Source organism: Cydia pomonella, chromosome 11 (assembly GCF_033807575.1).
Source record: "Cydia pomonella isolate Wapato2018A chromosome 11, ilCydPomo1, whole genome shotgun sequence".
NCBI lineage: Eukaryota > Metazoa > Arthropoda > Insecta > Lepidoptera > Tortricidae > Cydia > Cydia pomonella.
The window spans coordinates 4,967,009-4,982,686 of record NC_084713.1 but is presented as its reverse complement, the minus strand read 5'-3'; the positions used below and the strand labels follow the sequence as shown (position 1 = coordinate 4,982,686).

The 15,678-nt window shown below is 36.0% G+C and overlaps 1 protein-coding gene across 1 annotated transcript; it reads right to left on the bottom strand.

Moving 5' to 3' along the window:
- Positions 1-660: 660 nt before the first annotated feature.
- Positions 661-15,362, bottom strand: LOC133522674 (mitochondrial proton/calcium exchanger protein). The gene is made up of 7 exons (XM_061858070.1): positions 15,186-15,362; positions 13,549-14,768; positions 12,775-13,042; positions 9,816-9,963; positions 6,696-6,969; positions 4,783-4,959; positions 661-1,645 (listed from the first exon to the last, which is right to left on the bottom strand). The coding sequence occupies exons 1-7, from the start codon at positions 15,229-15,231 to the stop codon at positions 1,493-1,495; spliced, it is 2,286 nt and encodes a 761-aa protein (XP_061714054.1). The 5' UTR covers positions 15,232-15,362; the 3' UTR covers positions 661-1,492.
- Positions 15,363-15,678: the final 316 nt, after the last annotated feature.

The window sequence follows — 15,678 nt, the reverse complement described above, 5'->3', positions numbered from 1 at the left end:
TTTACAACGTCCAATACAATGTTCGCTTTCCGCCGTTCGCGAGCCGGATGTACAAGTTTCTTGCGCCATGTTTTACCGCGAAGTTTGAAATTTAAGAATGCTTGTCATGCGGTGATTGGCCTCATGAAACAAGGACAAAGACACGAGTCAGACGTCCTGGCAAGGTCAACGTTCTAATAAGCGGACACCTTTATTTTTTTTAAAGAGGTTATCTGAAGGTTTCTGGTACCTAATGTATGCTACATTCAACACCAAACTATTACCTAGTATTGGTCGTATATACATACATACTTCTTCAACTTTCACCAACCTAGCCGTAATTTGGGTATGTTGTTGCTAGATACTATGAAATCATCACCAGCCGAGTTGGGTGTATTTATGATATGAGTTATGAGCAAATATAAATTCAAAGGACACCTATTTATGGTATTTTCTTTACAATACATAGAAGTATTTTTTATATCTTATATATCAGATTTCATTTCACTTTGAGGTAAAAATATTTATATAGGACATACTATCTGTCGAATAAACAGCATAAGCATATACATTAGTATTTTGCAGGTATCATATAGTGATAGTCAATAATGCCTGTACATTGACTGATATTAACAGGGCAAATGCCTAGTAATGGAAGGTTCTGATAATAAAACCAAGTAATTCATATAATGATCTCTTTATTCTCTTACTTTAACATAAGTAAGTTCGATTCTCAGCACATCTAATGAGTACAGATACATCTAGCTATAACATTAAAATCACTATATTTGTTATACCCCACAACAATTGTTTTAGAACAAGATTTTACATATAAATGTATATTTAGTTGTGTTAATACCTGCATTAGATGTGCAGACAGGTTAAATTGTGATAGCTTAAATTATAGACAGCCAAGAATCACATGATACGCCAGGGTTTAGAAACCAGTTTTGAAATCATATAATATTAATCCTCTATATCTTTTATATACACAAATCCGTCACATTTTAAATGCAACTTGCGAGATATTTTATACTTGAAGTAAATCCCAATTTCTGATAATGTAGGCCGGTGCCAATCAAATAAACTCGAATACATACAGACACACAATTTGTGCAGCGCTATTCCAACGCTAATATACACAACGAACATAAAACTTACAACAGCGATCACAGAAATGCATAAGCAATAAAATAGAATTTTATAAATTACGAAACCGGAAATAAATAATAATCTGAAAAATATTTTGTACGGTGCGAAACGGAATAGGCATTATGTAAATATTTACATGCAGTTATCGATTACATGTATACAAATGCTTATTGTCATTAGGGAAACATTACATAACAGTACATTACACTTTACAGAAGGGATCAAAGCTTGCTTTGTTAACCCTATATATAGTAATGATGGGATCGTCATTTCTGCTGGTTGCTCGACTAGCATAAGACGCAAACGTCACCTACAGCCACAGTATTTACAACTTTACTTGAATAATCCTAAGGTAGAGTTTTCAGTGGCTCTCTTGCCGTTTACTGCTGTCCTCTGGTTTGGTCTTGGTGACGATGTCTTCGCTCTTCGGGATCGAGGGTTGATCGCCGAACTTTTCGACTGCTTTCTTCATTTCTCGTCGCTTCTGTGCTTCTCGGATTAAGTCGAATAGACCCTGAAATCGAGGAAAAATTACAATTTAAATAAGGTACAAAAAGATGGGTAAAAGTTTATACGTAACCGCGCCTGGCAAAACATCCCACTTTGTCGCTTGCCATAATATTCGTTTAACCAATCACGTGCTTGATATTTTTCAGTGACTTCTATTATTACAATAAAATAAGGGTGACAGTTGGTAACTACAGTTGCCAAAAGCACGTGAGCGGGTAAAGGTACAAGCAAATCTCGCCGTTATGGTAAGCGACAAATTGGGCCGGCCGCGGTCACATATGAAGAAATATTTACTAGGTACAGTCATGTTTTATTTGTTAAGGATATATATTTTTTCCTACATATGTATGAGAAATATTCTTCAATTGTCCTATTAAATATATAAAAAACGTTTATCGCAATCTACGTCAAAAAAAAAGTATAATGTCATTAATGTGTATACAAATTGAACACAAAATGCTATCTATTTTCCTTAAGTGTACTTATTTAGGACGTAGACAGGAAAGCCGGCTGAATGTCATTGACCACAAAGAGTTTTCGGTATCCAATCCGCATTTACTGCATCATAATAAAAACTGTAAACACTGAATCGTGAGGCCAAAAATAGTAAACAAATGAAGTTTGGAATTTCCCAGATCAACACATCTTTAGTAAAACATACCGTGACATGCTCTAATTTCAATGGAATAAAAGTGTTACCATATATTTGTCCATCATTCATCACTATTTATTTGATACCAGCTGTACTTTGTTTAGACGTCAAAATTAAGTTAACACAAGAAACAATCAATGGAACCTTAGTTTACACATAACACATAAACACAGAATCATGATGGTCACGGCCAAAATGCGATGCATATATTTTGGACTTTATCCCCTTATCCTACACAAGAGGCGCGATGTGTAGATGTTGTTGTAAAAAAAAAAAAAAAAAATTCAGCTGTTTATTTCAATAAAAAAAATCACATTACGTAATCTTAAACTTAACTACTAATCTTAAATTCAAAAGATTTTTTGAGTTAAGGAGTCTATATGAAATATTTATACATTTTAATTATTATTAGTTTTAGGTACATAGGTCATCTAATTAAATGATTTCGGTAGACTGCCCTCTTATTTTAATAAAGTATTTTTTAATCATATTTCTAGCTTGTCCACTTGTTCGTCCTTCTATAAGTTGGCAAGATGTTGTTGGTTGGTTGGTAAGATGGCGCTATTTATTATTTTTAATCTTTGGGTGTAAGGTACCTATTTTTTTACTTGGGTTTTCAACACTAGTCAAATTAAGTCAAAGTAGCGTTTTGCAAATAATGCAAACCTAAAAACAAGCGTCGTTTACAAGTGTTATGAATGAGTCTCGCCTTGTTTAATAAAATTATCAGGATTGCTACCGCGGTTATCAAAATTCTAAAATCGTCTATTTGCCTCACTATCGCTGTTGCATATTCCAGCGATAGACAGGCTAACAGAAGGAACGAATAAAAATAGTTTATTCGTGTCAAAAACATACATATAATATGAGGAATAAACAAAAAAACCGGGCAAGTGCGAGTCGGACTCGCGCACAAAGGGTTGCGTACCATTATTTATAAAAACGGAAAATATGTTTGTTGTATGGGAGCCCCCTTAAATATTTATTTTATTCCGTTTTTAGCATTTGTTGTTATAGCGGCAACAGAAATACATCATCTGTGAAAATTTCAACTGTCTAGCTATCACGGTTCATGAGATACAGCCTGGTGACAGACGCACGGACGGACGGACAGCGAAGTCTCAGTAATAGGGTCCCGTTTGACCCTTTGGGTACGGAACCCTAAAAAGAAACTTATACATTACAAAGTATAACATGCAATAAAATGCCTGATATTTGCAATAAAAATTATATTTGCCTCCCATCGCTCTTACCCATTAGAGCAGTAGATAGGCGAATATAACGGAGCAGTTCGCGATTATATCAAAGTCTTTGTACACTCGTCCGTGATATATGCAATGACGTTGACGTCTGACGCGTGGTGGCAGTGAACTTGGCGGGCGGCCATGTTTACGACGGCTGATGGCCGCCGGGTATTGCCCTACTGGACTAATGCCCGCCCGATAAGGACCTCATAAATTAATGTCGTGGAAACTTTTCCGGTCACAAAGAGGAGGTAAACCATTTTTAAACGCTAACTAAAGCAATATTATTGGCTATGTGTTAGTCGACAATTGGCGAGAGGTCGCACAGGACCGAGAAAAGTGGCGCTGTCTTGTATCGGAGGCCAAGTCTTATTTTGGGTCGCTGAGCCAACGGAGTAAGTAAGTAAGTATGTTATGTGGTAAATGCTAACGACGAAAACGTACGGTTTGGGAAAGATGTGACATTTCCTGGGACGACATATTCGTACAACGTGACAGCAGTATCTTATGTTTCCAATATCCTGGCAGGGTAGCGCCACCATGCCCAGAGCGAATAGACAACAGACACAAACACGGCAAAAGTACTGACTTCGTTTTGAGGTTCTACTGAGGCTCGAGATGACAATATCAACAACTGGGCGCATGTCTGAACTGAAGGGCCAACACATGGTTATTGGCATAAAATATCCATGTCATGTCTGTTTCCAATTTATTTATTTAAACTTTATTGCACAATAAAAATGGCGGACTTAATGTCTTAAGGCAACCATAGGGCACAACATAAATTCTCGAACGTGGGTGCAGTGAGAATAAGTTTTTACCAAAAATATAATTTTTAGTAAAAGCTTTTATCGCTGACTGTACTTTTTTACCACAGACAAGTAAGATAATGCTAAAAAACCCAAACACAGTTAGGTTGCGTTGTTTCATCACAGAGTTCCTATGGCCACCTCCTGTCTCCATCAGATCAGATTGATGGTACCATAATGTTGCATAGTCACCCGACTTACATGTATGCAAATTTTCAGCTGGAAATCATGAAGTTGGTCAAAGCTTTCAAGATTTGACCCACACTAACAAAGTAACAGGGCAAGTTAAAAAGAGCTTGTAATAAAAATACTTCAGATAACAGCAATTATAAACAATTTAGTGCATTAACAACAATGCCACAAGGTGTCAAGGGCTTCCAACGCGCCTTAACCATAAATATGGTCTCTCCTCCTAGTCCAGCAGTATCAAACTCACCTTGCTAGCTTCCAGAGCTTCAATATTCTGCACCTTCTCCGCTGTCGCCGCCTTGTCGAGCGCCTTCTGTATCTTGCTCTCTACTTCTAGAATTTCCTCCTTGTCGAGGAGCTCGATCAGCTCCTGCACCTGCTTCTCTGACAGGTTCACATTCTCGTTGCCTATTATTTCAACCATCTGGAAAATTAGTATATTTTATTACATTTCTAGAAGTACATACATATGTAAGATATTTGGTGAAACAGGTAGGTATAGTACAAGGGTAGGTTCGGGAAGTTCTAAACCATAATAATATTAAATTGTAGAGTACTGGGGAAAATCAATGACAGTCCATTTTAACACAAAGAATCTAAATTCAAATAACTATTCGTTTTTCCTTGAAGTTAAAGTTATTATTTTTATTTAAAAGGGGACAATGATTAATGTAGGTTAGACATAGGCAAATTTTCCTTCTATTCAGGAAATTTTAAACAATTTCCCGAATCTTAATCAAAAACCAATGTTGAAAACATTACTCGTATCGTTTCCGTTTACTGACAAATAGTGATTTCAGATTGGCTTTTTGCGCAAATAATTTGTGTTTGACATCAACTTAAAAGTGTTAAAAATAAACTGAGTTTTTTTAAATCTAATAAGGCCACAACAGACTGACTGCAACTTTAATTGTGTTATATTATGACGAGCCGGCTGTGCAAATGGCGCACAGTTTCCAAAAAAGCGGCCAAGTGGACTCGCCCATGAAGGATTCCGTACCATTTATGACGTATTAAAAAAAACTACTTAATACTAGATCTCGTTCAAACCAATTTTCGGTGGAAGTTTGCGTGGTAAGTATTGTATATCATATATTTTTTTTAGATTTATTATTCTCTTATTTTAGAAGTTACGGGGGGGGGGGGGGGCACACATTTTACCACTTTGGAAGTGTCTCTTGCGCAAACTATTCAGTTTAGAAAAAAATGATATTAGAAACCTCAATATCAATATCATTTTTGAAGACCTATCCATAGATACCCCACACGTATGTGTTTGATGAAAAAAAATTTTGAGTTTCAGTTCTAAGTATGGGGAACCTCCAAAATTTATTGTTTTTTTTTTCTATTTTTGTGTGAAAATCTTAATGCGGTTCATAGAATACATCTACTTAACAAGTTTGAACAGTATAGTTCTCATAGTTTGGGAAAAAAGTGGCTGTGACATAAACGGACAGACAGACGGACATGACTAATCCATAAGGGTTCCGTTTTTTGCCATTTGGCTACGGAATATTATTATTATTTTGGCTACGTCACAGTCCATGAGTTGCCCGACACCAAAATATTTACATATAAGATAAAACACACGCGAAATAAAACTTGTATTATATTTCTAACGTCACGTCATGCTTTGTGCTGCAAGTGTATAACGAGGTCATTATCATTTTAAAACAACCAATTTAGCCAAGCCACGTGGAGAGTTTGCGCTAAAAACGTTTTCTTGTCATTTACGTCATCTACTCATTTCATAGGTATCATACACAAAAGTCTGTGTACAGTCATTAGCAAAAATAGTTAAGCGCACGAGGTTTCAAAATGATTTGCATAAATTTATACAGTCATAAATATAAAGTTTTACTACCCGTAAGATTGTACTGAAAATTTTGCCAGCTTAGCTCATTTTTTAAGTGTTCCATAGCCAAACTAGAAACGGTTCAAAATGACTGTTTGTACGTTTCTCTGTCACCTATGCCACATTTTATTAAGATTAGAAAAATAACGTTGAAATTCATTCGCGTTCCATTATTTATATTTGAAGATTGTTTCTTAGAAATTGCAAAGACGGATAACGCAAGATTTTTCTAATCTTAAAAAATATAACTTTATTCTATTTGTTTACAGTTTTACAGATAATCACTATTTTAAACGTTGACTCACCTTCAAAACGTCATCGACCTTCAACTGCCCGTCAAAATCATCATCCAACCTCCCCAAAACATCCTGAATCAGCTTCAGCTTGGCCTCATCGGGCACCTTCTGTAGACTCTTAATGGAATGCATCAGTTCATCGATATGGATCAGCTGCTCCTTGGCTTTCTGCGGCTCGGACTTGGTCTGTTCTAGGGTTTTCTGGAGCGCTTTCTCTTTGTTTTCTAGCTCGACTAGAACGGAGTCGAGTTTGCTGATCATGTTGTTCACTGCTTTGTATAGTCTGAAAGCGGAAAAAAAAAACACAAATGTATTTTCATTTTCACCCCTTGATTCCCAGTGATCTAAGTTTTCCAGGCAAAAATCGACCTTGAGGTTTTAAATTAAGAATTAAATTTTAATTTCATTGAACCCAATATCGCATCCGTGCAACGGGATCAAGAGTCCGCAGCCATCTCGGTTCTCCATACAAACGGTTACATTCTCATTTTAAAACGACTAGCGAAATTGCTCTGAAACTTTTACTTACCATAGGATAAAGTATATCTGTTTATTATGCCTGTAATTATTGTATGTAGCTTCAGATACCATTGATAAAAATACAGCTAATTTAACTTTATCATACAAAACTTGTTTTTGCTCTATTTCGTTTGTTTTACAAGCTGGACCTATATCTTGAGAGCGTTTGCGGAGAGATTTGACTGCCAGTGCCTGAATCACTGTCATATGATTCACGTACTGGTGTCCAAGCCTCTCCAGAATAGGTTAAAATATGAGTATATTTGACTTAATTTAATTTAGTTTAAGTTAAATTTTAATCTTACGTTTAAATATAATAAGTTAAATGTAATATGATCCTAAGTTGGTCGAAATAAATGAATTTATTATTTATTATTATTATTATATATAAATAAACTAATTACAGGCAGAGATATACCTCATGTCGTTGTACTCGTATGTGAAAAGTTGCATTACAATCGCCTTTTTTTTTAAATAGAACGAAACTCCGTTTGTATGGCAAGATAAAATTCGGCCGAGCTTGCTGCGGACTCTTAAGCAACATTCAAGATTCAAAATGTTTTATTCAAGTAGGCCAATAGGTTGCTAACAACGGATCCCTTTGTTTGGCATAATTATTGAAAGTCATAATGTAATGCTAGTCATATTATCATTAGTCATAACTCTGAAACCGTTAACTTTTCAGGAATTCCCTTATGTTATCCTATAGATAGGTTAGGTTAGGTTTGTTTTATGGCAATCCTGAAAAGTTACGCGTTTCAGAGAAAAACAAAATTATGGCTAACGAAAATGCGGACAAACTATACATTATGACTTAAAACTTTATGGGAAGCAATAGAGACCCTGCTAACAAGTTCTTTCGAATCGTCGTTTCGACTTTTACTCATACATGTACATGATCAGACACTCGTAATAGTACATTACGATACAAGTGCGAAAAATAGGAAATTCGAAACGAGTGGCGATAAATTAAAACACGACCGAAGGGAGTGTTTTAAATCGACACGAGTTGCGAATTACCTATTCGCACATGTATCGTACAACGTTTTACAGTACATATGGCCCTTTAAATGTTCGACACAGTAACGTAATATGCTACTTCTCGCACTAGTGCTATAAAGTAGCCCCATATGTACTGTAAAATAATTTATTGAGTAGTACTTGCGTGTAAAGGGCTTTTTTTGCGAGAGGAGTTTACATCATATGCAATTGTAATATATAGCAGACACTTAACACTGAGTAGCTAATATTATATTAAACTACTTTAAAATATTATTTTTTTATATTCAAGAAAAAACTAAAATATTTTAATATTCTGTCATCAAGTAATGAGTACATATCTGAAAAGTATTAGCAGCAATAGTAGCAAGCAAAAATCAGTAGAAAACCATAAAATAAATCTGCATATGTAAAGCTGATATAACTAATAGCGTTCCGTCAGCAATATAAACGTGGTGACGTAATAATAGCCATAATAAGAATACTTTTAATATCTCAACATTTGCAGTAAGATTATCTATCAATGCAAGGTCACCGACTCTATTGATGATAAAGTATCAGGCGGGCTGTTCACGAATTATCTACGTACACGTGCTAAGGTTATCTATGGTAATTAAGACCTTTATTTTTTGCGAAAAAGATTGTGTCTCTTTTCGTGTATGACGCTGTGTAATATTGAAACATCAACTTGAATGTCATCTTGGAGTAAAATTATTATCCCAAAAGTGTAAAAAATAAAATGATCAATCTTTTCAATTAGGTATTCGTTTTTACAAGCTTTTCTTTAACTTGCCGTGTAAGTATGTATTAATTTATATTAGTTAGTATGGTTCAAACATTGAAAGATAAATTTGACCCACATCCCAATTGTGCTGAAAATTTGCATATTGCTGATCTGATGATAGAGACCGGAGGTGGCCATAGGAACTCTGTGATGAAACGTCGCAACCTAATTGTGTCTGAGGTTTTTAGGATTGTATCGATGAGTTTTAGTTGCCTGTGGTAAGAAAAGTACAGTCAGCGATAAAAGCTGATGAATGTTTTTTTTTACAAAAAACGTATGAGTGTAAAAAGAGCATGACGATGAATCTATTTATGACAATTATTGTAGTACATACCTCCTAGCGCCCTTGGAGCCCTTGATATCAGCCTGCTTGGACTTGAAGATCTCCTGCAGCTCCTTAACATCCTCGCTGTACTCTGAGAGCTCCACCTTTCGTTCTTTTCTCAAGAAACAGACATGTCATCAGTTCGTCTGTTGTTGACAGTTATATAAAGTACATACCTTCTAGCGGCCTTGGAGACCTTGATATCAGCCTGCTTGGACTTGAAGATCTTCTGCAGCTCCTTAACATCCTCGCTGTACTCCAATAGCTCCACCTTTCGTTCTCTTCTCAAGGAACAGACATGTCTTCAGTTCATCTATTGGTAACAATTATATAAAGTACCTTCTAGCACCCTTGGAGACCTTGATGTCTACCTGCTTGGACTTGAAGATCTCCTGCCGCTCCTTAACATCCTCGCTGTACTCCGATAGCTCCACCTTTCGTTCTCTTCTCAAGGAACAGACATGTCTTCAGTTCATCTGTTGGTAACAATTATATAAAGTACCTTCTAGCACCCTTGGAGACCTTGATGTCTGCCTGCTTGGTCTTGACGATCTCTTGCATCTCCTTGACATCCTCGCTGTACTCGGAGAGCTCCAGCTTTAGTCCTTGGATGCTCTCCTTCTCGAGGAGCAGGGATTTCTTCTGCTCAGCTGTAGTGTTAGGTAATAATTTGTTATTTTATGATTCGGAATGGTTTTCTGATAAAGTAAAGGATGAAACCGCAAAATGTAACCCTTTTAATTTAACTCTTTGCGTCATAAAAAAAACATCACTGACACGCCAAGGTGTCAGACGCAAGCAAGCTAATGTAAACCTTACTTGAAAGTGTGAAGGTTATATTGACAGCATCCACCATAACACTTATGGTTGTCCATGGCGCTGTGGGCACGACTAGTTACGACGCCTTTGTGTTCTTGGCGTTCAAAAGGTTAAGCACATAAAATACAAGCTCGACATGAGCGAAATATTTATTATTCAATACGAAATTAATATAATTATATTATCATTATATAATTATCAAATTAAAACATATACTCGTTAGTTCTCCCAAAGAAAAAAATTACATCTCATAATTTTTTATGACTATTTTGGAGTTGGTTTAAGTTCCTCAGGGTGGTCACACACAGCATCTTCACGTTGTTTTGCTAGTTCATAAATATAAGATATTTAATAGTTCAGTCACATAAAACACTGTTCATCACACCTATTCAGATTTAGCATCTCAGACCAGTTTTCTTATCGACTTATTTATTTCAGCGAATTGTTAGGGATTGCGTGATATTCATATCCTGTTTCTGATATCATATCTTGTAGACCAAGATTTCCGATAAAAAAAATGCAGTAATCACAAATAAAAATAGAATATTACAGAGCCGCTATCTTATCTCAGAATCTCTTTCTAGAAGAAATTATGCTTGCAGCAGCCGAGGTGCTCAAAAATATCGGAACACACACTATAGGACCTTGACAATAGAGGCGTGTTCAGATATTTGTGAGCGAATTGACCGCTCCGATATATTTGATGGTTACTGTATTGGAAACAATTAGTTGTAGATCAAACTCGTCACTGGGTTGGTATTATTGTATTGTATTGTATTCGGGCGATTTTCCGCAACTCGACGACTTGCGCCTATTTTGCGTGATAAGTTTTTATCACTGGGTTGGTAATAAAATAAACAAAACATTATTGGTATGATTAGTATCATGTAAGATCATGAAGTATTAGCATAATAATCCAGTCAAATATCAACCTTATTCTCATGGAGGAAGATTCATTTCAATTTGCAATTAAACTACTGTACTATATGCATGAAATTTGAAAAGTAATGTATAGTTCTGATAAGCGCGATAATAATATAGCAACAAGAAAATTTACTTTATCAGTCTGACACACATATGTATTTGCTAATGTATGTGACCTTCAATAATTTACCTATTATGCAGTATAAATAATGTAACAAACAAAAAAATAGTAATGACAAATCGCCGCATATGATATTAACTGTTGGTAAATTATTATGGACTTTAAAGCTTCAGACTTAAGCATCAAATTGGAATAGTTTGAAGTAAACAAGTGTATTCCTAATCTTTTTTGTCATGCAGATCAACTGGGTAGACATAATAAGATTATAACTGAATGATTGTTGCTATTTTCATCATGAATTTCAAATAGGATGACACAGCGATCTGACTGTGTAAGCATTTAAAAAAGTGTTTAAGTGGCGTCATCTAAATAACAACCTATTCCTTTTCTTAGTCTGTGCGGAAAGAGTCATAGAATGTATTGTTTTCCTTACATTTCACAACTCTTCTCTTTCCGGATAAACTTTAACCTTTTCAACGTCGTGTCAAACACAAAAGCTGTCACTCGGACGACACGTCACCAAAGTGTCAAAACTGAAATTGAACATTATGCGCTTTGTGGTCTGTGACGGAATAATATGTCCATAACAATAAATGTTGTCCTTATTTCCATTTGACAGTAATTTTTGTAGGGAGAAAAAAAAAGTTATTATTTAAAATTCAAGAAAATTAAACTCTGAAAACAAACTTGTAACAATTTTTTTCTCAAGAAGGAAAAATCCTAAAATAATAATCTGTCATAGCTTGTTTATCCGGAACTTTTTGGCAAACGTAAGGAAATGATTGCTACATACTATGAATTGGTAGCGATCTTGAGCTTCCCGTTATGGCGAAATGCCAACATTAAAATATTTACTAAAGGCATGATGCTCTTTTCCAAGTATTTGTTTTTAGAATGCTTTTTCAGAACCTGCAATCTTATTGTTCTAATGAATTTGGATCTATTGTTGCATTCTTTGTTGGCAGTAATTGTCGTATCTACCTAGTCATGAAGGCAGAAAAGACAACCAGGCACACTTATCCTAAGACACCTAAGTGCTTGAGTTTAACGAACAGAGACAGCCAACAGGCCTAAGATTATTACACTATTGTCTGTCATTACAGCCATCACTAGCTCACAAGTATATGTGTGTGTGATACCCTGATAGCGACAAATGATAAAACTGTAAACATTAAACCCCTTATTCATAAACGTGTCCTAAAGTTACGATGCCGCTAATAATCGTTTGTCCCTTTCCGACGTATTGGTATGATGGAAAGGGACAAATGATTATTAGCGGCATCATAACTTTAGTACTCGTTTATGAATAAGGGGGTATATCCTTAATGGTACAGATGTCTAAGGTATCTCACTATTCAGCAAGTCCAAAAGTACTAGCTAGTGAAACCCTAGGCAATAGGCGGGTCCACACACAGCGAGCATACGCGCGAGGCAATTTCCTCGCGCACAAAACGGCCAGCGTAGACGTGCCTCAGCCATTTTGTGCACAAGGAAATTGCCTCAAGTGGACCTGCCTAATGAAGAATGTAACTAAAGATGCAACTAGGATTTGATTTAACCATGTAAGTGAGATTGAAAGAAGACCAAAAGTACTCACCTAATTTTTCTAAAGCATCCTCAATGACCTCAATATCCTTTCCAGACAGACCCTCCTCAGCCGGTTTAGGACTATCCACATTCAGCACCATTGCCTCATCCTTAGCAGCGGCTTCTTGTTCAGTATCAAGGATGGGTGCTTTGTCTTTGAGTTCTTCCTTCTCTCTCTTCTTTGCTTCCAATATCTGTTTCTCTTTTTCAGCTTCAAGCATCTCAGCCTGTTCTTCTTTGATCTTTTGTTCTTCAAGCCTGATGGATTCCATTTTAGCCTGAAATTGCAGTAAGAAATATGAGTCTAATATTTAATGACAAATTATCTGGTTACTGGTAATTGTTGACTGGCAGAGAATGTATAAAAGTTATTAACCTGACTATGGTGCTTTAATTATTTTGTATTGTTCAATAAATGTCAAAAAGAAGCTGAAAATGAAGTAACATCAGCTGGCAATGCTGCTTATGGCTGCCAGTGGCACCAGTGAGAGATTGGAAGCCAGTAACCCGACACTTCAAATTTTTACCCAAAAGAATAAGGGAAGGAGTCTTCTAATATGGCAACACTGTGTATCTACTGGATAGTGTGGCTACATTAAGAAATTGGCTTCCTACCTTTATTTTCTTGGATAAAATTTGAAGTATCAGATTACTATTTCCCTCCCTGTCATTGGTGCCACTTCATTATTCACAACATATATTTTATATTACACAAATTAATAAAGAATAAAAATCAAGGTTTTGTGATTATCTAAAAAAAAAAAGAAATAACTGCATAAATTACCTTGAAGTCAATTTTGCCTTCCTTCTCTCCAATGGCAGCCTTAGTTTGCATTACAACTGAGTCAGGCAGTGCTGAAATGGTAGCCTTCAACTTATATGTTGTTGGCACATGTTCTGGCACCATCAATGCTCGGGACAGAAGCAAAAGTGATGGTGGAACTTTCTCGTTCAAAGACAAATCTAGCCAGTTTCTTAATTCCTTCCTAAGGCGCTCTTCTGATACACCATAAGCTCTCATTCCACGTGCTTGGCACGCCTGTTGCAACTCGCTAAAGTTTAAGCTGTCCACACCTTCTTTAGCTATCATTTTGTCATCAGCAGCCAAAGACCGCAACTTCATCCTTAGATTCCACCGTAGCATAGCACTTGTACCAATAGAAGTGACTCCTAACACTTTGCAAAGTGCAATCAGATGTGGCCTCTGAAGTGAATCTAACGTAATTTCATCTTCAAATAATTTTGAGAATTTCATTATTTCCTCACTAGTGGCCACATCACCGGAAGTTCTGACTTTTGTGAAGAAGGTCTGAAACTCTTTTGCGAGTGTTGAGTGCCTATTACTCGCCTGAGGAGCCATCTGATCCAGTGTCTCTTGGAAAAACTTAGCCATTTCCAACTTGACTTTTAAGTGCTGTTTCATTTTTGATTCTTTCTGATCTTTGCTTTCAAATGTGGATGGTAACATGTTAGGGAACACTTTTATGAATAGTGGCAGCAAGAATTCTAGAAAGGGCACAACAATAAACACTATAAATGGTACCATTCTGAATAAGTCTCCAATTGTGGTGATGAGTAGCTTGTGCTCTCGCCGCGTTAATGACTTGCCTCTTAGAATCTTAAAGCATAAACCTGTCGAGATCCTGATTTCAATGAAGAGTAGTTTGAAACCGTATGCATAATGCCGAATCTCAGCCATGATACGTTCCCCTATACTTTTCTTCGGTACTTCCTTCACTGGAAGCTTCTCTTGCTCAGCTATTCCTTTCTTTATAGTTTCAACTGTTGCTTCAACTTTTGAAGAAGGTTTAAGTGGTTCCTTTTCATAGTAGCAGGAGCTTGTGGCTATTCCTCTAAAGTAAGGTGGAGTGTACAACACTCTGGCATTTAATGGCCGCTGTGTACAGCCAAACTGAGGTTCACCTGGCTGGATAGCATATGACAGGGTCGTTGCATGTCTCACATGTGAAAAATACTGATACTCTTTGATTTCCCATTTCAGAGCTAAAATACAAGCATGAAACGTTTTATGGCATAAGCTTATTAGAAATTACATAAGAATTTCATACGCAAGAAATTTACCCAAAAATATATAAAGAAATGTCAAGGAAATCGGCGAATAGGAATCATAAATGATACAAGCAAACATTGTTTATGCAACTGGGTTAAACATATGAAACTCGTTGTAATAACAACAAACTCGTTTTATGTCTTTACCAAGAAGTAAACAATTAGTTCATTATTCTATGATTCGCATGATACTACACAAATAAATAGTCACTCAGATATTGTGTTTTCAAAATAAAGTACTTTTTAATGGAAACTCTAAATCGATCAATCGGAAGACTGCGCCACCCGAATGTAGAGGTTATGGAAGGTCCTTAATATTCTTCGGATTTCGAGAAGTAACTCAATACTTACTTGATCTTTTTAGGCACCGGCACGGATTCAAAATTAATCTGTTCATGTTTACGTTTCGTGGGGATTATAGTATCGTTTATATGAATGAAAATCTAATAAATAAAAACAAAATCAACCTTTAGACACCATGACAATCGAGAGGAAAATGCACAGATAACACAAATAACACAAATAATGTGTACATCGCACGATATTATTGCTTTGCCAAACGCAATCTGAAATTTTCCAACAGGTCAAGGTCAACAATAGCAATGATCTTGATATATTTAAAATCTATAATTTAACCGAGTATATTAGTTTTACCTTTAGTTCTAACGCAAGCATTTCTAATTTTGTAGCTATCATCAAAATATTACTATATTACGTACGTCCTATACGTACGTAATATAGTAAGTGAGTCCACGGCAAGAACTCACTTCGTGCACTTCGTGGTTCGTTATTCTCGAGTTGTGCTAGTAGTATCTCTTTCTTTAATATGTAAAACGAAGGTGAT